This window comes from Rhineura floridana, chromosome 2 (assembly GCF_030035675.1).
Source record: "Rhineura floridana isolate rRhiFlo1 chromosome 2, rRhiFlo1.hap2, whole genome shotgun sequence".
NCBI lineage: Eukaryota > Metazoa > Chordata > Lepidosauria > Squamata > Rhineuridae > Rhineura > Rhineura floridana.
In genome coordinates, this window is record NC_084481.1 from 23,151,038 (window position 1) to 23,173,651 (window position 22,614).

Below are 22,614 nucleotides of genomic sequence, written 5' to 3' on the forward strand. Positions count from 1 at the left end.
CAAGTTGCAGGAAGCCAGATTTCAACTGGACATCAGAAAAAACTTCCTAACTGTTAGAGCCATACGACAATGGAACCAATTACCTAGAGAGGTAGTGGGCTTCAGACACTGGAGGCATTCAAGAGGCAGCTGGACAGCCATCTGTCGGGAATGCTTTGATTTGGATTCCTGCATTGAGCAGGGGGTTGGACTTGATGGCCTTATAAGCTCCTTCCAACTCTACTATTCTATGATTCTATACCTCAAGCCACTGCAAGCAGGTTTATAGCAATTTGGTATAAGTATATTTTGCCACAGGAATTAAGGTTGAAAATGTCATGTGCATATTTTCTGAGACAGCCGATTGGAGCCATACTCTCTTTAAGCTATTAACAGAAACATTCTCTTTTTTTACTTTAAAAGTAGGTCTTGTGTAAAATAACATTCTTGACGATGTAATCTCTCCGGAGTTCTGATTCTTATTTTTAGTCTTGCCTCTAACAGTGCAATCCTTTACATGTCTACTCAGATCAATAAATAAATTAGTTAGTTAGTTAAGCCCCATTGAGTAAAATGGAACTTATTCCCAGTTAGGTTTGCAACCCAAGTTATACAAATTTAAATTGGCAGTGAACAGAGTTAAAGAGAGATGTTAGGATTGCCCATTACTAATGAATTCCCTGCAGCTGCTAGATAACAACTGGCAAAAGGATATGGAGGTTGCTGTGCTACCACATGTTGAAAGAAACTGCCTCTGTGATTTACATGAGAAAGGTGCTCATTCTCAGCCATGGCAGTAGCTCTTAACAATTTCACTCATGCGATTTTGCATGCTCAAAATGTTCCTGGTTTAATCGATTTCCACTCCTCTCATTTTAATCTCCCTTGCATTTTTCATCCTAGTACAGTGTGTTCATTTTGTACATGCTGGTTTCACTTCTCTCCAGCTCATCCATATGTCTCATCCCTGCTTCCAGGACCTATGATCTATGAATGTTACCTGGCCTGCAAAAGGCGTGCACACAGCTCTTGATCATAGAGGTGTGGCTTTGGGGAATAATGTAGAACATAGTGGGTTGTATCCAAAGTAGCACTAAGACATTGTCGTGTCAGCGCAATGATTTCCACTTGTTCAATGAGGCTTCCTCCCTCTTTTCCCGCCATGCACCCTCTAAATCTGTTCTAGGGGTTTGGCCAATTCTCCAGAGCAGATTTGGGGAAAGCATGAGGCACGTGCAGCGGGAGATGGGGGGATGTTCCATTGCGCAAACAGAAATCCTTTCACTGACAGGGTGCATTAGCTGGATACCACCCATGATGTTTTTTTTCCCTAGCAACATTCCTTACCATGTTAGTTTGCTTACTTTGGTCCTGGACTGCAAATTATCTTTCTCAGTGATCAGATAGTTTTTTTATCAGTAAAAGTGAGTGTTAACGTATTGTAACAAATAGTATATAAACATAAATTACTCTGAGCTAATGGGTGCAACCCAACGATGGGTGCTTGTTTTGAAAACTTTATCATAATGGCTGGCCATTTGGAGTGGGTTTGACACACATCTAGATCACTGGTGCACCCATAATGGACTGTTAGCAACTTTTTTACAGCACAGCATACATATACTGACCATTATGATGTGAGAGTTATGCATTTTCCATAGCTAGGCAGTCTGTATATAAGTAACAGAGTGCCAGATTGTCAGAACACTTGACGATAAACTGAATAACAAAGTAAAGGCATTGGGGGAAAAAAGAATGCTTGATGTGTGTTTTCTGCTCCCCACTTCCTCTTCTGACTTTTAAAGGTATCAGGGCAGTTGGACTCAAAAAAGGAATGTTCTTCAATCCTGACCCTTACTTAAAGATGTCCATTCAGCCTGGAAAAAAGAGCACATTCCCTACATTTGCCCACCATGGCCAGGAAAGGCGGTCTACTATCATCAGTAACACAACAAATCCTATTTGGCACAGAGAGGTAATGGATAACTTTTAAAAAACTTTTCAGTAGCTGGTGTAGAAGTGCTCTTGCTTCTGGTTATTGGGTCTTGTTGCCAGCGTCCTTACACCCTGTTTCTTAATTTTACATGTATATCTTCTCCTCACCTCCATCTACTCTGTTACAGCTAACTGTGGTTTGTGGATCTTGGGATTTTAGTAAAAGAAACAAAAACAAAATAGATCTGGCAAGCCTGATGTGCCACCCATGAAATAAACCAGGGCTTCCCAAACTGTGGTCCATGGACCACCAGGGCTGTATGAGCTTCTTTCAGGTGGTCCACAGCATATCCACATTAAACAATCTTATTGACTTTTAATTGTATTATATTTATTCTTTTATTTCTCGTAATGTGTTTTATTGTATTACAATTTAAATTCTATGGAATGGATATTGTAATACACTAAAATACGACAAAATACAATTAAAAATCATACAGAACCTAGCACAGCACATTACAATTGCTACAATGGGCAGAAAAATCATTAAGTGGTCTGCCCACTCAGGATTTTCAAGCAGTTCCTGGTGGGAAAATGTTTGGGAACCACTGATCTAAACAAAGTATAGTAGAGAACATCTAGAAGGAGCAAGTAGATGTTGATGGCCATCTTTTTATAAACAGTGGCCTTTAAAAGGATTAATCCAGAATAGTTGAGATAATATGATGTAATTTTTAAAACTTTGTCCCACTTTTAACAGTAAGGCAACTCAAATCAGCAAATAGCATAGAGATATAAAAAAATAATCAAGGCCGATAAGATATTACAATGGAATTGACAAACAAAAAAATGATCAGTTCAACTTCCCTAAAGGCCAAGTCTTCACCAGGTGCTTGAAGGCATTTAGTCTGCAACACAACTTAAACGGTCTCGCTCTTCCTGCTCACCTGCTGAATCTCAGATATAGCAGAAGGGAAAGCACATTTGGGATAAAAAAAATGGCTCAGTTTTCTGAGTGTAGATTAGATACAGAGACTTCCTTGAAAGACTTGTCAGAAACTAAAAATGAGATGGGTACTCTTTAGTAGCTCCGTCCTGTACGCAACCAAAGGCAGCCAAAGTAAACTTCAGGAAACGATTCCATGAACAGAGAGGCTTCAGCAAGTCAATGAAAGAGTACTTCCTTTGTATATGGTCTGAAGGGGAACTAGCATAGTGTGAGCAGACTGGCTCTCGGGTGGAGGCCAAGGTTTCCTTTAGCTTGCTCTTTGCTCCCTCTCTGGGTTTGGGGGTTTAGATTCCAGCTTGACCCATGGAATCCTCTTGCCATGGGATTGGGGAGCACAATCCTGAGCAGTAGGGCCACTTGTTCTCTGCCTGCTCCAGCTGCCAGCCTTCCATCTGCTTCCCTGCTGCTAGAGCCACCAGGCATGCCTCCCCCAGTGCACAAATCTGCCATAACAGAGGCACTGTTGCCATGCTGTGGCTTCCTTCATACACAGGACAGGTAAGCAATGTTTTAGAAGTGTGTAACAAACATTGTTCAAGGTAATCTTTGAATACTTCATGGTGCGTCCACAGTGCAAGATGCTGAGGGCCATGCTATAAACAGGTAAGTGGGCCATATCTAATGTATGTTTGCTTGCTTATTTTTAAATAGTTATATGCTGCTTTTCCAAGCAAAGCCTGTCCAAAGCATCTTACAACATAAAAACTACACATTTTTTAAAAAAATCGGTGTTATTAAATCCAATAATAAAACAGATTCACAAAAATAAAAACAGAACTCCAATGACATAATAATATTCTAGCCTCCATCCAGTGACTGGGACAAAAAAATTACAGTAGGGCCCCACTCATATGGCAGGTTCCGTTCCATGCCCCTGCTGAAAAGCGAAAACTGCCGGAAAGTGGGATCCTACTCAGCTGTAGCACGCAACCTCTCCGCCCTACAGCTGATCGCGTGATCAGTTGTAGCGAGGGGAGCTCCAGCCGCTGCACTTCAGCTGACAGCGATCAGCTGGAGCACAGGGAGCTCGCACGCTCCAGCTGATATTAGCGGAACGCCAAAAAGCGGGGCTCCAACAAGAGGGGCCCTACTGTACTTAGAGAAGGCCAATCTAAACAAATTAGTTTTTAAGGCCTTCTGAAAAGACTGAAATGTAGCTGCTGGGTATAGCTGTATTGAGAGGGAGTTCCAAAGGTGTGGACCTCTGCAGAAAAAGCTCTCTCTCTTGTAATCTTCCACCTCACAGACCAGCTTGTGAGCAGAATGCTATGAGTGCAGGCATCTGTCGGGTAGCTTGGGCCCTTTCCATTTAGGGCTTTAAAGGTTAAAATCAATACTTTAAATTGGGCCTGAAAATGCACTAGAAGCCAATGTAGCTGGTATAATGCTCGTATTTTTGCAGCTGAGTGCTATACACCAATCAGGACTCTGACAGCTGCATTTTGAACCAGCTGAAGTTTCCAGACTATCTTTAAAGGCAGCCCCACGTAGAGCACATTTCAGAAGTCTAGTTTGGATATGACCAGAGCATGGATCACTGTGGCTAGCTCTGCCCTCTCCAGAAAGTTGACATACCAGCCAAAACTTTTCCTCTTCTCCCAGGCATTTTAGCATGTGTTTTAAATTGTTTTAAATTTTTAAATTGTGTTTAAATTTGTTTTTAAAATATGTGTTTTAAATTGTATATTTGTTTTAATGTTTTTGGTTGCTGTAAACCGCCCAGAGAGCTTTGGCTATGGGGCGGTATACAAGTGCAATAAATAAATAAATAAATAAAATGCACTTCTGGCTACTGAAGCTATGTGAAGCTAAGCGGGCTCTATCCTGTCCAGTCCCAGATGTAAATCTCCTTACAGAGCTGGGGATCTTCCAGCCCACAGCACCTGCATTGTACCTGGATTAAATTTCAGCTTGTTTACCCTCATTCATCTCAGAACCGCCTGCAGGCACAAGTTTATGATTTCAACAGCCTCTCTGATATCAGAGAATGGGGGTGGGAGGGAGGTAGAGCTGCATGTCATCAGTATACTGATGCATACTGCTAGTCTAAAGTTAGTGGACATGCTGAGCTTTTTCTGCAGTATCTGTATTCCAAAATAGGTACCTTCTAAAGTTAATAAATAAAATAAAATTTAAAAAAATCACCCCTTGAAAAAACTTGTATTTTTCTTAAGCTTTTACCTGCAGCTGCAAAGACTGGGGAAACCCCAAGAATGAATATTGAAATTCTACAAATATAACAAGAGCCTGTTGTCTATGCAGAACTGCTGTGAAGGTGACTGGTGTCTTGAACCACCCTCCTGATTGTGTTCAAACTCTCTTCTTCCTTTGTCCTATAACATCTTCTGTTGGCTTATTTCTGAAGTCATTATTCATTTAGTTGGAACATGTGCCATTTCCTCATGATCTAGGTTCTTTTTTGTAACAAAGAACTTTAACAATGGTAACACATGAGGTTGCTTGTGTGTGTGGCTGAAATTTATTCTGTGACCTTCTCTTGTGCATGGAAAAGCTGATCTCAGGTGGGTAGCTAGCTCCACCTAGCGGTTGAAGGCAGAAGAGTGCTAGAGTTTTTTTACAAGGACTTCCTGCTCTGCACAGCTCCTTATTTCAATTTCTCTTCTGCCTTCCACCAAGAACGGTTGATCTGGCTCCTCTCTGTGTTCAGGCCTGTATAGTTTGGGTTTTTTTTTTCCTATTGTGTGTCTGTACTTTTTCCTTCCTTTACTGTTTCCTATGTGTGTCTTGTTTAAAACAAAAAAGGGGGTTGTCATTTTATGTTTCTCCCCCCCCCCCGAGACTTTGTGGCAGCACTGAGCCAACCACGAAGCAGCTGCCCCACCGCTTGTGCTGCAAGACCACTGTCTTCTTCGTTGGACTCTGCCCCCCCCCAGCAGCCTCATTTCTCAGGCATGTCTGTGCCTGCCTACCGGCAATCACCCGACCGGTCTCCTCCTTTCACGGCATGAGCAGTGACTTCTCTTGCAGCGTGCTCCCCAGGATGCCGAGTGCCTGCCACCCCCTCCTCCATCCTCTCGCCCATAGAAGGCCTCAGCGGGACGCTACAGCCTCGGGGAAGCATATTCACTCCCCTTGCAGCTCGTCAACACCTGGCCTGGCTATTATCACAGCCCTTAGCCCCCATAAAACCCGCAGTGTGGTTTGTGCCCATGGGGAAGGCAACACGCCAATCAGACCACCCACCATAGAAACCTAAGTCACTTCAGCCTCACACTACAATGGAAGTCATGCCTCTGCCATTATCCAACCAGGCCCTAGGGCCTTTAGGTTCTATTGAATCCCAGGCAGAGGTAGCCATAGCCCACCCCCTTCCAGTAGGCATGAGATGGCTGAGGCATGTACTGTCGCGGGCAGGGTGGTTCCACAACGACTGGCACCTAAGAGAAGTAGGGGAACCAGTCACAACAGGCAATGGTCTGGTGATGCACAGGGGGCTGCACCAAAGGAGGCTCATAGCAACATGTGCAGGTTACAGAGGGACCTGGAATCCCTATCGGAGGAGGAAGGCACCCAATTCCAGCCCACCCTGGAGGCAATTTCTTCTACATTGCCTTCTCCTGAGGAGTTTGAAGGCTTCCTCGAGACAGCTACGTCTCACCAAGCATTATAGCAGAAGAGGGGTGAAGCATCCTTCGTTTCACCCTCTTTACGTCAGGAACTCCAAGTTCAGGGGGTGGTGCACAACCCACACTGTTCACATGCTACAACAGTTAAAGGAACAGCTGAGAGATTCTCTCCTAATGGATCTAGCAAGAGAACTTTCCACATCAACGGCTGAGGCTTGACACCACACAGGACACACCAGCCACAGCACCCACTCCACCACCTTCAAGAGCACAAGTGATGCAGGGCCTCACTACACTCCGCTCTTCTTCAGATGTGCCCCAACCACCGGGCAGGGCATCACCAGACACTTATGCCGCCTCACAGGGCAGGCATCCTCAACTTCAGGAGGTGGCAACGGGGGACCCAGACAACGAGCGGATTGTCCTATATGAGGAAGAATGGAATGGAGATTCGAAGTCAGAGGAAGTAGTGACCAATAGGATTTTTCAGGAGGCTCATTTCCTTCCACTCCAGTGCAAGGCAATGGAAGCTCTGAACCTAAATTCTCCAGAAGATCCTCCAGCTCCCTCAGCATCTAGAATTTCAGCTGTGTGTCCAGACCCAAAACCCAAGTCAAGGGTGCTAAAAATTCCATCACTGTTGCCTAAAGTGATCAAGTCCAAATTTGATGCCCCGCTGCAGTTCCAGAAATCAGTTGCAACTGCCAACAAATACTATATCTTGGAACAACACATCATAGACCAACTCAAGGTTCCTATGGCCAACGTCCCCATAGTCAATTTACTAAATCCATCCTTGAACCCGAAAGATTTGGATGCCCATCTCAAGGATCCATCAGAGCTAAGCTGGATCTAGGCCTTAAGAGAATTCATGAGGTCAGTGCGCTCTCCATCAGAGCAGCAGCAGCCTCCTCGGTCTTTGCTAGAGCATCCCTGCTGTGGCTAGAGGACCTATTGGATGGCCCGCAGCAGGATCTGGCTCGAATCCAGAAGTCTCTTCTGAAAATCTTTAGAGCAGTGACCTTTATGGCAGATACATCCATGGACACCATGCAGTTTTTGGCAAGGTCATTAGCAGTGAGTGTTTTCACTCGAAGGACTCTATTGTTATGCCATTGGGAGGCCGATACTGCAGCCCGCTCTAATTTCGCATCTGAGCCTTATGTGGGTGGCAAACTATTTGGTGACAACACCCTAGCTGGGGTCTTGGAGTCAAAGGAAAAGAAGAAAGCTATGCCAAAAAATGAGATGATAAAAGATTCTTCCATAGACCTTTCCATCCTTATTTGGCCTCCCAGTCCTTTCGAGGCTCCAGGGCATTCGGAAGAGCAAAAGAGTCCCGTACCAGCTGTCACTTCTGGACAGAGCTTGGAAAAGTTACTTTTTTGAACTACAACTCCCATCAGCCCCAGCCAGCTACAGATCACTAATATAATCAGCCCAGTGATGTTCCCACCCTACATGGGCCAGCTTTGGTATGCCCCACCTGAGATCAGCTTTTCCATGCACAGGAGAAAAGACATTTGGTCTTACTGTAAAATGGTTTTCTCTGTACATGTCAAAAGCTGATCTCAGAGCTGCTCCCTAGGAGAGCTAGGCTGCCATCACTGTCTTTTTCATCTTAAGCCTACAGCAGAGAGCGTATGAGTGCTGTTGTCTCCTGTTTCGTGTCGATGGTTCCTATTATTTCTCTTTGTTCTTTCCTCCTGTTGGTTAGCTTGTTATCAAAAACATGAGCTGCGCACAGCAGGAAGTCCTTGTAAAAAATAAAGCCTCTTTAGCACTCTTCTGCTTTCAACCGCTAGGTGGAGCTAGCTACCCACCTGAGATCAGCTTTTGACGTGCACAGAGAAAACCGTTTTACGGTAAGAGCAAATGAAAATGCTAAGATAAACTTGTGATTTTTTAATTTTTTGTTAATGACAGGCCAGTTTCACCCCCCATAAAAGCTTGATACAAAAGGGATCAAATATTTTTTCTTCCTTGTGATGATATAATTATTGAAATAATTTCCTGTCACATATATTGAGGGCTGTTTTGCATCTCTGTTGGAGCCAAACCCTGGTGTACTGTAAACTTGGACAACCTAAATTATATCATTAATTATGGAAAAAGCAGTCATTCTTAGAAACATTAGTTGAAATTATTTCCTATTTTTAAAGACTTTGCCAAGAGAGAGGGGAAGGGGAATTTAATGTTGACTGCACTAGCTTGATATTCAAAGCAGAGGGCCACAGATATTTCCATAACATGGAGGCAAATGAGATGATAAGCCTAGAATAGTGTGATCAGGTTCTCTTATGATTGTCATATGCAATTTTCTGGCTGCTGTTCCCTTCTGGACATGACTAGTGGGTACTCTTGCATCGTTCTGTAGCAAATCTGAAAGTTCTTAGATAGAATGGGAAGAAAGAGCATTGGCTAAGGAGAGGATGGGGGTGTGATGGGGGGCACTGGAGGTGGTCAGGAGCTCAGGAAATCTGGAAAAAATCTCTTGAAGAAAGTTCTTCTGGGAAGGCTTCCAGCTTGAGACCAGTAGCAGCAGGCTGAGAGAAGCCCTAAAAGAGTCCCTGGGAGAAGCCTTATTGCTGGGACCCCACAGTCAGGGAAAAGATGTGCTTATATGAGTATCTGAAGATTCCTCAGAAGTCATCACCCCTAAAAAAATTAAATGTTGGAGGAGAAGGCAGACAAGCACCACCTCCCTCCTCCTCTTGTTACCTGCATGGGAATCCTTTTCCTCCTCCCTGTCTTGGAAGGTTTATGTCTACTATTTCAGAATGGCATATACACATATGGGCTTATTTATATCTGGGTGGAGTTGGGAGTTTCCTGTGACTGTTCTGTTCTTGTTAGACAGAGACAGTAAAGTTCTTGTCTGATGTGTCACACACATTTTGGCAAAGTTAGTTTGCATAAGAGATCATGGCAACCTTAAAATGCCAACTTTTTCTCTTGCTGGTAATGTCAAGACAACAGATTCTTCAGTGATATTTATTTTATTTATTTTATTGCATTTATATACCACCTTTTTCTCCAAGGAGCTCAAGGTGGTGTACATGATTCCCCCTTCCTCATTTAATCCCCACAACAATCCTGTGAGGTAGGTTAGGCTGAGAGGCAGTGATTGGCTGAGTGGGGATTCGAACCCTGGTCTCCCAGGTCGTAGTCCAACACACTAACCACTACACCACACTGGCTCATAGAATACTGTGGTGTCTGAGTGCACACAGTTTTTTGTCTTCATTGGTCACAATCCAGAGAAGTTGTATGTGAGAAAGATGGTGACATCGGCAAAACATGTATAATAATGTTCCACATACATACAACCTCTGGAATTCTAGAATCCATGCTTATGGGTGGACCCTGTTAGACAGTAGCCAATGTTTGTCTCTGTGAACTTGTGTGGAATGCTGGATTGTGGCCACTCATCTTTCATAACTCTATAGAAATAATGTTTAAGGTGCTGCTGAGCAAATCAGAGTTGTTATATTTGACCTCCATTGATTGTGATACGAAATTGACTTTTTTTTATTTCCAGAAATATTCTTTTGTAGCACTTCTAACAGATGTCTTGGAAATTGAAATAAAAGATAAATTTGCCAAGAGTCGGCCTATCATCAAGCGCTTTCTTGGGAAGCTCACTATACCATTCCAGAGACTATTGGAACGGCATGCAATAGGGTAAACAAATATGATTTCATAGTTCATTTTAAATCAGTCAAGGGGGAAAGGAAGGTTGCCTTTTCTCTAACGAAGTTTAAATATATTCAATAATTGATTGCTTTATTAGGAAGTCAAGCTTTTTTGTAATCTTACAAAATTGATTTTGGGAATGGGGAATGGGGAGTTTTTCTCTTGTATGTATGCTATCTTGGTCTTTCTCTCAGTGTCTCCACATATCATTCATTTAGAACAACTGAGAATCCCTTTTTCTTTGTGTCAAAATATGTCCAGTTGTAAGGCACAGGTTCATACAGTAGTGTGCAAATTTATTTAGAACATTTTTATTTTGGTTTTCGTACAATTCAAACGCTTGAGACTATCCTATTATTAATTAGAAAGATACAACTAATTTCCATGAAGATGAGGACAGCAGTAATATATTAATGGATCCCATGCGCTCTCCATATATTAATGAACTTTTTGCCACCTTTACATTATAGTTCCTAGTCAGTAGTTCATTAAATTGGTAAGGTACACTTGGTTCTTACATCCCCAGCAGTGAAGGACTGAACAGTAACAAATCTTAGCTGATGTCAAATTTTTTAATATACAATATGAGACTCATTGACTTTATAGTCAAGAAATCTGATTGATGATGCAAAGTTCATATGTAGCATATGTTGTATAAGAGGTTCCGATTATTGTATTTTGCAGCTGATGTCTCAGATATATAATCATGTGAAAGCAAGCAGAATATTTAACAAGATGCCATGAAATATAGAACATGAAATAAAATATCAAAAATATTTTAATAAATGGCACTTTTCAGCAGTTACATATGTGAAAGGCACTGGTGACAATCCAACTTGTTCTTAAGTCTGCTGAGGGCTTCCACAGCTTGTCTAGTAAGCCTAGCACCAATAAAGGAAAAATCTCAGAGGCACTTCTTAGCACAGTGGTTTGGTACTGCAGTGGCTGGCCTGGTGTTGACATCATTGTGCTGCCCATGCAGTTTCTGCTTCTGTGTTTCGAAGAATAGGATTAATCAAAGTACATCAAAGTTCATCAGTATAGTCCTCGGATGGTTGCTGTATCAGCATGCTTGATGCAGATAGCTGCATCTGGGAACACATTAACACTCCCAGTGTGTCTTAAGCAGTTACTGGATTGTGTCCAGTAGATTCATTACACCATTAATTTTATCCATGGCTTGTGTAAGAGCAGCTTTTATTGAGACCTATACAGCAGAAGTAGCTGCACATTCCAGATCTGTTGAAACCAAATTTCTTTTGTTCTTGGCTTCAGCCAAGTACTGGGAATACATTATTTTAAAAACTCCTCTTGTGGTTCCCAGCACTTTCTGAAGTCCATGGAACATTTTCAGTTGGCTATAATAAGTATCCAATCAGGTTGATAGTAAATATTTTTTTAAGTGCCTGTCCTCAATTCTAGTTCATCATAGTGTTGTCATGCTCTTGCATGACTATCAGGTATAAAATCAGCTTGTAAACAAATGGCCTCCTTTTTCACAGATTTCCCCACCAAAATAACACGTTGCATAAATGGAGAAAGTCAATTTCAGTTTGAAAACAGTTGTCAGCTTTTTCCAAGGTGATGTTGATGCAGGTAAGAAAAATATATTGCAGATTTGACAAGATAGATTAGGTTATTTTGGCTGAATTTGGTCCACAAAAGGAGAGTCCCATTGGGCATTTGCTGTTTTTAAGTGCTTTAAAACATGCAAGCTTCTTTAAACATGGGTCAGAGTCCCAAGAAAAAAACTCATATTAAAAAAATGCTGATTTTTAAAAAATGAAGTATTCATATGATTTTGAGTACTGTGTTGCTTTTTTGCTACAGTCATTTGATTCCAATCTAAAATTCAAGAATTCTGATATGCTAGCCTAATATAAGTGTTTTTAATAAATTTGCACACTGCTGGATGCTAAAATATCATTACTATTTTAGGAAAGTTTTGCAATATTGCTTAATTGCTCACATGCTCTTTTCCCATCTCTTATTCTTTTAGTAGTATTGTTGGCTAGAATATTATTACAGCCTGGAAGCTGCTCTGGGTGATGTTTCCCAGCATAACTTTTTTCACACTCAAAACACTTGTGAATAAGACTTGGCTAGATTTCAACCTAGGGCAGGTGCTTTCTTTAGAGGTAGATGGGAAGAGATCATGGGATGTTCTTCTCAAGTGTCTGTGAGTTAGAGCTGTTTTTACAGGTTATATGCCATCTGGAAGTCACTTTAAATTGGTCCAGGTTGGCAGCTGTGCTGCACATTGGGTGTCTCCAAGTAACTCCAAAAAGAGGAGTTTGTAGCGGTACAGAGAAAATCTTCCAATCCACCAGGTAATTTTATTACAAGAGATTATTATTATTATTACTATTATTATTATTATTATCTAAAATTTATTAGACGCCTATCTGGCAGGTAAAATCCTGTCACTCTAGGCGACGTACAGTAAAAATATAATACAAATACATGTCAAAACAAAACAAAATACAAAACAGTCAATTAAATCAAATTAAAAATCAAATTAAAAATCAAAGAAAACAAAAGACCAATCAACCCTTACTGTGACCCCCCAGCATTTATGCAAGGCATATTAAAATAGTGAGGGCTTGAACAACCCACAAAAGAAGTAGAATTTTCCCAGTCTGGCAGCTACAGATTTAACTGAGATTTGCACACAGATTTGTTAGAAATTGAGCCTTACCAAAAAATGAATGCTTAGTGGAAGTTCTCTGTGTTAAAATTTGAGAGATGATGATAATCTAAAGGAGTGCATAAATGCTTAGGTATTTTGTTTAGGTGAAACAAAATTGCCCAGTGACTTTCAGGAATACACTGAAAGCTCAAATTCAACAAAATATGTATGTGACCCCTTGCCAATTAAAACCACTGGATGTCATTCACATGATAAAAGCTGTAAAATGCACATAGGGGGCTTGTTGAGTTCAGACCCCAAAATAAAATGATGGGTTGTGTTCAGTTGAGGAAAAATATATATATACAGTACACTTGTTAGAGCCTCTAGGGGGCAGAGTATTTCCACATACCAATATTTTGTAACCTTGAAGTATGCATCTTTTCTTAAATAAGGATAACTAGCATTTAAAGGAAAAGACAGTAGATTGAGATATCGTTGTCTCCGTTATCTGGCAGTCATGGTTGTTCAATTTTTTGTGCTGTGACTATTTTATTACGTTGGTTAGAACCTGGGATGTTATAACTAGCATTGTGCTACATTTTTAGGGATGGACATTTCTTGCACAAAAATAGTTTTTGGGGGTCTGAAATGTTCACCAAACTCTTTACCCTCAATCTTACCTTTTACATATTTGCTATTTCTCCTGGCACTTTTTCTTTAAACATTTTTTTTCTGCTAGCGATGTGATCCCAGCCAGTAAGGGATTACATAGCTACAGTGCCACATAGCCAATTAGTGGTCCTCATATTGCCCACACTATAAATGAAGGGAGAAGAGAGAATACACCAGTCCATTGTTGAGGTGATCAGACTCATACTCTTCATCTTGCTGAGCTCTGCTGGCAGGCTGTAAAACCTCCACCAGGAAGTGGTCTGATCAATTTCCAGAACACCACCCTCCCATATGGAGTGAAGACTAGGGGCTCATCTGCACTGGGTTTTACTGTGTGTCTGGTGCTACTTTGCATCCCATTTTTATTGGCATGGTTCACATGATGTTACTGGCAAGCAGAAGCTAACACCCAGTTTTCCCACTGAAAATCCGTACTAACCCAGTCCTCTGATAATCCGAAAAGGGAAGGAAGAAACGTCTTCACTCCATATCTCTAGGGCTTGCGGAAGCTTTGCTCCAATGCCTTTAGGTGGGTGTGTCAATGGTTCCCCTCTCCATTCCCTCCTCCTCCTTTCTTTCCTTTCCTTTCCTTTCCTGTGGGCTGAAGAGAAACGTCTGCTGCTTTCGCCCTTTCTGCAAGGCTTTTTTATGTTGCTGCAAATGGTACCTTTATTTTCTCCCCCCCCCAACTTGTGCACAAAAGCATAACACTGCTCAAACAAAGATTTGCATTTTAGCTGTATTGTACAGTGAAAATACAAATAATCACACTTTTGGGTTTTTAAAAAAATGAAACTTACTGGTAGAACAAACTGAGCATGCTCGGTTGCCAGGTAACCAGAGGGAGTGGAAATGTTAAATTAGAGAGCATGGTCTTTAGGGAACTGCATGATTGATGCTTCCCCTCAAGTGTGGCTGGAAAACACTGTGTTTGCAGCTGGCATTGAGCCCTTACTGTGGACAGTGCAAACAGAAAACAGAGGTAAAAAAAGCGTCTTTAGCATGAAGTTATGCTCCCATGTGGATAAGCCTTAGATCAGTGGTTCCCAACCTTTATGAGTACTGGACCTCCTTTATAAGCTCAAAACTTTTTGTGACCCCCTCCCCCCAGGGAGACAGGCTGGCTGCCAGGAAGGAAGGGGGAAAGCAGTCTTTCCTTGCAGCCTTGCTTCTTTTTGCTTCACAAAAACCGCTTTGCTCTCGTTCTGAGTAAGGGCATTGTCAGCAGCGGCAGTACAAGAAGACAGGAGTCGGCGATAGTAATCCCCTCTTCTGGTATCTCCACCCTCAGCCTCCTTTGGTGTCTGCCATGTATTTTATAGGCAGATGCCTGCCCTCAGTGCACCTGAAAGACGCTCTGGTGCTTCAGCAAAAGTCCTCCCCTCTTGTTTGGAGCCAGGGGGAGGTGTCATCTGCAGTGGCAGTGGGGAACAAACAGTGTCCAGGGAGTGAAGATTTTTTAAAAAAACCAATAAAACATTTCTTTACTGTTCGCGGCCCCCTCTGGATTACTTCGTGCCGCCCTTGGGGATCACGGCCCCCAGGTTGGGAACCACTGCCCTAGATCAATGTATTGGACTAATGACCATTTGAGACAGGCCCATAGTTGCCATGGAGGCCATGAACTCCCAAGCTGGACCTGAGACAACCGCAGCATGGATATTGAAGTCACCCGAAAGCACCATTGTGGGTTCCTCCACCACCACATCCAAGACAACCTCTGCCAGCTCAATCAGGGAGGCTGTTGAGCAGCAGGGTAGGCAATGCACCAACAGCATCCCTTATCTGTCTCTTTGGCCCAACACCAGATACAGGCCTTCCAGTCCTGCTCCAAGAGAGAAAACGTCACTGACATCTCTGCTGATAAATACTCAGCAGCCTGCTTCTATGAACAGTTCTGCTTAGCTGGATCAGGGTGCCTCCTGTCGTGATGTACTGATTGGCAGTTTCATTGCCCACTTGTGAACAGAGTAAGACAACGAACACTGGCCCACTTGCCTTGGTGTGTGTTCTGTCCTGCAAATAGTCCCTGACTTTTTTCCCACCACCCCAAAACAATCAAAGAAACAAAAAGGGGTCATGGCACTTTTGGTGATATGTGAAGATGCTTGTGAAACTTGTTCCCCTGTTTTTGAAAAGTTTTGAAAGTTACACAAAGCATAGAAGAACTCATATTTTTTGTTCTCTTTTTCAGAGACCAAATTCTCAGCTATAACCTTGGTAGAAGGCTTCCAGCAGATCATGTAAGCGGCTACCTTCAATTCAAGGTAGAGATTACATCTTCCATCCATGAAGGTGAGCGTTTACTAAAGAGAAACATGTATTTATTTGCTGTTTGGTGGAAGGCATTTCATGTTTGGCTGATTATATTCTTCCACATGTCTTGAGCCATATTTTGATTTATAGTGCAGAGGCTCAGTGAGTGCAGCAGCAGCAGCAACGTATAAGAGCTATGTCACTATCCCTAAATCCAAATAGGCAGAGGGAAATAAAAGAGTAAAGGGGGGGGGAGAGAAAGAAAGATAAATGCTGAAATTGATACATCCCTAAAAACCTTGATTTCTTCCCTTCGGTATCTAGCTCATCATTCCAGCCTGCCCTCTTCAATTGTCACTAAATAGCAGCTATCTCTTAACACCCTCCCAACCCCATCCTTCCAAAATGTTGCCCACCAAGACAGTGCACAAAGGGATACAGAACTACATCTTCCCTTTTACAATCTCTTGTTCTCTTCCTTTTTTAAGATTATAGCCAAGTTGATAGGGTATCCTAGCTATTTTCATTTATAAGACAGTATGCCTAACTTTATTATATTTCTCTTTTTACTGTTAATTTCTGAGAGTACCTCTGTGATCCTAGTCTGAACTTTCTTCATTTCCTTAACAATTACTTTTTTGCCAAGAAAAGTACTATCACGTTGCATTCTTGACATGTCTGGCATACTTTGATTTTTGTTAAGAAAAACTCTCAATGATTCCATTTTAATTAATGCTCCCAAATCTAATATTCTCTGGTTTGCCTAGAACTAATATAGTGAAATTTAGTAAGCTGTAAATTTTTTGAAATGGAAACCTTTCCTCCCATCCCCCTTTAAGTCACTCTGTAAAGTATCATGTACCTTGATGATGCTGTATACATATGTAAATTAATAGTTTTAGTTTTCTTTCTCATTCTCTTTTTGGGCGGGATTTGTGGATCTAACACCTATATTCATCTGCTGTTCATTTTATGGTATAATAAAACTGAAAGTTCAAGCTGATGTGAAACCTTTAATTTGTTTTAGAGGCACTGTGGAACAGAGTGTGCTTCTGGCTTCCCTGCTTTTTTCAGGCAGTGTTTATATTAGCATTTTGTAAGGGCTCACACCCACATTGCTATATCAGTGTGTGGTTATGTGCTACACCTAAGTTCACATACAGGAGCATGCAGTTTAGAAAAGTGGTTAACTAAATTTCTTGATCATGATCACTAGAACTGACAGAATACAGAAATTTTCATGATGAGTATATTTCATAAGATTAGCTCTTAAGGTTTTTTTTAATGGTCCTATGAAAGGAAGTTCCAGTGGTCTATGTGCTCCATATGTAGCTTCCCACCCACCCCATTGCGACCCAGATCTGCCCTTCCAAGGGTATGTCTCTTTGCATACAACTTCTGTTGTTCCCTATTTCTTCTATGTGTGGATGTCACATAACTCCTGCCACTTCTGAATATACAATCTGAACCCTGCTTTGAGATATTCTGCTTAGCAGGAGGGAACCAGCAATCACTATGTTTGACATCCCAGTTGCCCATCTACCAAAAGGTCTTAACAACGCCTTTCATGCATGCAACCCAACCCATTGGCTGTGCCAGGTCAAAGCCACCTGGGTTCAAAGACCTTAAATAAAGAATGTAGTGCCTTTATTCTTTGTCCCTCACTTTTGACCAACCAAAGGCACTATGTGCTATTTCTCCACGTAGTATTAACCCTGCCTGTGTGAATCATGGACTGTCTCAACTAGTCTTTCTTAGGTTAACTAGATCTTTAATGTTTGCATTCTTAAAGTACCATTCTGGCTTTTCCTTTGGCAACTTAGTCTTATTCTTAGTAAAATTGGCTTTGGAAAAGGTTTTTGTGACAAGGTCAAGGAATGGCATCCTCTCATCTGCCAAGGCTAATTGTCCATTGGGGATTCACAAAGAAAGTAAACACCAGAGGTAAAGAGGAGGGTGGTGGCAACCTGCTGAACGCCACTTGCACAACTAGTCTCCCTCACACATAAGGGTCTATCAGTTTCGGTTCTCTCAGTTTCTAAGTTCTGAAGCACTTTGCAATTTTTTTAAAAGAGAAATCCTCATGAAAATTCTTCAGCATTTTAGTGCAAATTTCTCCTACTAAACACATTATTATATGAAGTTTTGACTTAGGTGCACATTGTTGCAAGCATTTTATCCTAATATAATGCATGTCATATTTTATTTACATTCAAAGATTCATTTTTATGTACATTTTCCCCAATATGTGCATTTTTGTAAACATTGGTTGGTTGGAGAACTGCATTGTACCATTTGTATAAGTGCGAATTTTGAAGGATGACTGTGTTTCGGTTCTCATATTGTCATGGAAAGTGCAAATTCAATAAATTCACCTTCAAATGTGCACCGAATCAAATTTTTCCTCCATCCCTACTCATCTAGCAGTTGTGGTATGGCTGGCTTCACACTCACTATCATAATATTTTCATTTCCACCTCACCCCCTCTAAACTAGTGAAACACTGGAGTTCAAAAGCTGTATATGTTGTTAGATTTATGGCCCCATAACCACTGTGGCACAGAGTGGTAAGCGGCGGTAACGCAGCTGAAAGCTCTGCTCATGGCCGGAGTTCGATTCCAAAGGAAGGAGGAAGTCGAATCTCCGGTAAAAGGGGTCGAGGTCCACACAGCCTTCCATCCATCCGTGGTCGGTAAAATGAGTACCCGGCATATGCTGGGGGGTAAAGAAAGGCCGGGGAAGGAACTGGCAATCCCACCCCATATATACGGTCTGCCTAGTAAACGTCGCAAGACGTCACCCTAAGAGTCGGAAACGACTCGCACTATAAGTGCGGGGACGCCTTTACCTTTTTTTTTAACCATTGTTAAAGGTGGGAATGGATTTTTAAAAAGATGAAATCCTCACCTACACCATACATTTCCACATACAGAACCCCTCATACATTCCATAAACCTGATCCCCCCCCTCCAAAAAAAACCTCCTCCCAAAGTTGAGCGTTTCTACAAAATGCTCAGGGATGTACTCTGGGTTATATAATTATATTGCCTGCTAGAGAAATTAAGAACTACAGTTTACATGTACAGACACATTTTGCTAGTCACTTCTTGCATTTTTCATTGTAGATGCTTCTCCAGAAACAGTGGGAAACTTGCTGAGAGTAAACTCTGTAAATGGAGACTTAGGGAGCCCTTCTGATGATGAAGATGTGCCCTTGGGACATCATGATACACCAGTGTGCTCCAATGGCCCAATCCTTGAGGAATCAGGTGGAGATACTTTGCCAAGGCATTCTCTGAGGACTAGTACAACTCTGGAAACAGATCAGGAGGATTTGTCTTCTGCAGCTTCAAGGTCATCTCCTCCCAGAGGCCGCCAGGACTCCCTGAATGACTACTTGGATGCAATAGAGCAAAGTGATCACTCCAGATCCGGAACCTCTGTTTGCAATGATCGTGCTGTTGGAGCATCCCCAAAATTAAGGAGTAGCTTCCCTACTGATACCAGACTTAATGCTATGCTTCACATTGACTCTGATGAAGAGGAGCATGAATACCACCAAGGTTTGGGGTTCCAGTCTTCACTGGATGACGATAGTGGTGGGTTAGTCATGCTGAATGGTGCTGACAGGAATATTGAAATGACTTTCTTAGACTGTTCATCTAGCCAGATTACGCAAAACCAGGGGGAGGCTGAGGAAACTGGGAGAGTAATAGATGTAGAAACTTCATTGCAACCTTCTGATTGCCAGCAGGAGACACTTGAGGAGCCTCCAGAATCAGAGTTGGCTGGAGAAGAAACCGAAACTCCTCAAGAGTCTCAGGATGATGGGCCAGTTGGTCTGGCTGGCAATGAAATTTGTATACCTCAGGAGGAAGACCAGCAGCCAGCCACAGATATGGACACTGGAGCTTCTGAGTCTGCTCCTGGAGGCAGAAGAGGAATTAGGGAAGCTGAGTCTATTGACCAGGGATCAGAACCTTCTCAGATTTCATCAGAAACTGAGCAGAGTGACCCTGCACGTACAGAAAGTATTAGTGAATCAAGCACCAGACCAGAAGTAGAAAGTGATGTGGAAGGGGCTGATGGCTCATGCAATGAAGGCACAATACCCCAACTCTCATCTGTTGATACTCGGTTCTCTTCCTTCGAAAGCACCCGGTTTCCTGAGACTCCAGCCTTTTCTTCTCAGGAGGAGGAAGAGGGAGCTTGTACCACAGATGTCGTCAGCAGTGAGCCTGCCCTGGAAACCCAGGAAGTTGTGTGCACTCAAGCCTCTTTGCCTGCAGTGAACATACCAAGTGCTCAAGAGGAGGGGCAGTTATCTGAAGCAACCGGGCTACAGGATGGCGATGAGGCTGAAGAGATCTGGCAGAGGAGGCAGAGCCTGCAGGCTGCAGCTGCACATAGCCAGCCTCAAGATGAAGGGGCTGGAGGGGCACAGGCTGCATGTGATGGAGTTGCTACACAGGTGGATGGTGCTAGTGGAGGTAATGACTGTGAAAGAGGACTGTTTGGTTAAGTGTCATCACCACAAGTGTTCAGCTTTTTGAGTTCATCTGCATGTTATATCTCTTCTTCCCACTCCCCCAATCCTGTTTCATTCAGTTTACCCTGAGGATTAGTCACTAGTTATCTCAAGTGCATTAAATATTTTTTGGATATACAATGTTGTATTCAACAGAATCAGCAGAACTATTTCTTTGTGAATATGCTCAACCTCCATATGCATGCAGACTCACAGGAGGCCCGTGCATTTCCAGAGCCCTCCATGGATTTCTGTGTTTTTCACTGTGTATTCATGTTTAGTGGGCTGTGAGTGTGTATGTTATGTAGTATTGTTTCACTGCTGTAGCATTCTATTTACTTGACTTAATTCTCAAATTACCATCCCTTCGTACATAGACTAAAAGGTATCTGTGTGAGTGCAAGAGACCCCTTCTTAAATGATTAGCAAGGTCTTCAGGTTATGTCCGATGTGTTTGAGTGGAAGGCAGCTCATACAACTTATATTTCTCTTCTTTTCTTTCCCCTCTGTAGCCCCTGCACCCTCACAAAGCCTCTCCAGAGGGTGGGTGGGGTAACTACTGAACAGCCTTACAGATCTGCAGGTGGAGGGGGGAATTACCTGAAATTGAGCAGGGAAGCCTTGTATCAGTGGAGCTCTGCTTGTACAAGATTCCTCCGCCCAGTCTGAGATGATCCAATATCCAGCTGGGTAGCCAGTGAATGAAACCCTGAATCCTAGTAATTTTTCAAATTCTGTGCTGTTGAGGGTGGCAGCATAGTGTGTTTCAGTAATGATCAAAATAGGTTTGCTTGTACATACTCTGTGGGTGAGTGGGGAGGAGAAGACCATTATAAAGATGCACTGTTTGTTCTGTGGCACTTCAGAGAAACAAGGCATGTTCGGAAAAGGAGAGCTTTGGCAGACATCTTGGTTTTTATTTTAAAATTTGCCATTTCAGTTAGGATATCCTTTGGAAGCTCAAAACTGTAACATTATCCATGTTTTAATTGAAAATGTAACTAAATCAGCTTCTCTGTTTTTTAGGTTCCCAAGCCAATGGTCATCAGCCTCTTAGATCGCTTCCCTCAGTTCGTCAGGACGTTAGTCGCTATCAGAGAGTGGATGAGGCCCTGCCACCAAGTGAGAAACCTTCCTTTATTTATCCATAGATTCATGCTATATGCCCCATGAAAGGGGAAAGTGGCACCATAGATTTTCCATAGAATGCTGCCCCCGAGAGAACCAGAAGTTGTGTGTGTTGGTTCCAGTGCCACATGTTGTTTCACTGCCTCAAAAAAATCAAATGGTGTGTGTGTGTCTGCATTGGGTGTGATAAGGAGAAGGCTGCCAATATTGCCTTACAAAATGCCAAAAATGGGGACATTGGCTAGCAGGAATTTTGTAGGCACTGCTCCAAAATATCCAATTACTGTTGCTTTACAATGCATCTTCATACCTTAGATTGGGAAGCACGCATTGACAGTCATGGGAGGATATTCTATGTGGACCATGTAAACAGAACGACAACATGGCAGCGTCCCACAGCTCCCCCAGCCCAACAGATCCTTCAGCGTTCCAACTCCATACAGCAAATGGAGCAACTGAATCGCCGGTGAGAATTATTAAAATTGTTCATTATATTGGCAGTTCAAAAGAAAAAGTTGGCAACATCATTTTTGCCAGGCATCATTATTCTGAATTGGGCAAATCAGGCATCATTTCAAATCAGAAGCTTCCTTGAACTAAGCAACAACACTTTGTCTTGTTCTAAATGACTTACATCATATGTAAAGATTGGCATTAGCCCAGAAAGGTGACCTTGAGAGACATTTCTCATTCTGCAAATAAGCATGGAAGATGCCATTCAGTTATGACATAGTGCTGGGCCAAACAAGTGCAGGAAGGGGCGAGTTTCATATTTTCATATCCTTTCATTCATTCATTCATTCATTCATGCAAAAAAATTCATTCATATCCCTTGAAAGGCAATCTCTATTTTCAGCCATTTTCCAGCAAGGGGCACTTTAAAAAGTACAAAAATATTAATGAGGATTTCAGGGATTATTTAAAAATTATATTGGGGATAGGAGAGGGGAGAGGGGAAGTGTTTGTGCAGTGCAACTGTATTTGCCCTTGCTGATGTTGCCATATAGCTAAATGGCTCATGAAGAAGGTCTCACGTTAAAAAAAATGTGCTAAACCCCCATCCCCCCAAGACTCTGAAACAGCAGCAAATTGGGGAACAATACTGGGAAAGTGGGCTGAAAACGTATAAGAGAGTGGAAAGAAAGTAGTCTTTCACACACTCTTTCTCACCCTTCAAAACTGCGACTTTCCC

The 22,614-nt window shown here is 42.3% G+C and overlaps 1 protein-coding gene across 6 annotated transcripts in view; it reads left to right on the plus strand.

Moving 5' to 3' along the window:
* Positions 1–22,614, plus strand: part of HECW2 (HECT, C2 and WW domain containing E3 ubiquitin protein ligase 2) — a 299,050-nt gene that overhangs the window by 184,771 nt on the left and 91,665 nt on the right. For all 6 annotated transcript variants that reach the window (XR_009760443.1, XM_061608169.1, XM_061608168.1 and 3 more), the window contains 6 exons: positions 1,785–1,954; positions 10,052–10,194; positions 15,705–15,805; positions 18,892–20,256; positions 21,321–21,416; positions 21,738–21,888. Coding sequence is in view for 5 of the 6 variants with exons in the window: in XM_061608169.1 (XP_061464153.1) it covers positions 1,785–1,954; positions 10,052–10,194; positions 15,705–15,805; positions 18,892–20,256; positions 21,321–21,416; positions 21,738–21,888 (2,026 nt within the window). In the remaining variant the exon portion in view is untranslated. The remainder of the gene's footprint in view (positions 1–1,784; positions 1,955–10,051; positions 10,195–15,704; positions 15,806–18,891; positions 20,257–21,320; positions 21,417–21,737; positions 21,889–22,614) is intronic.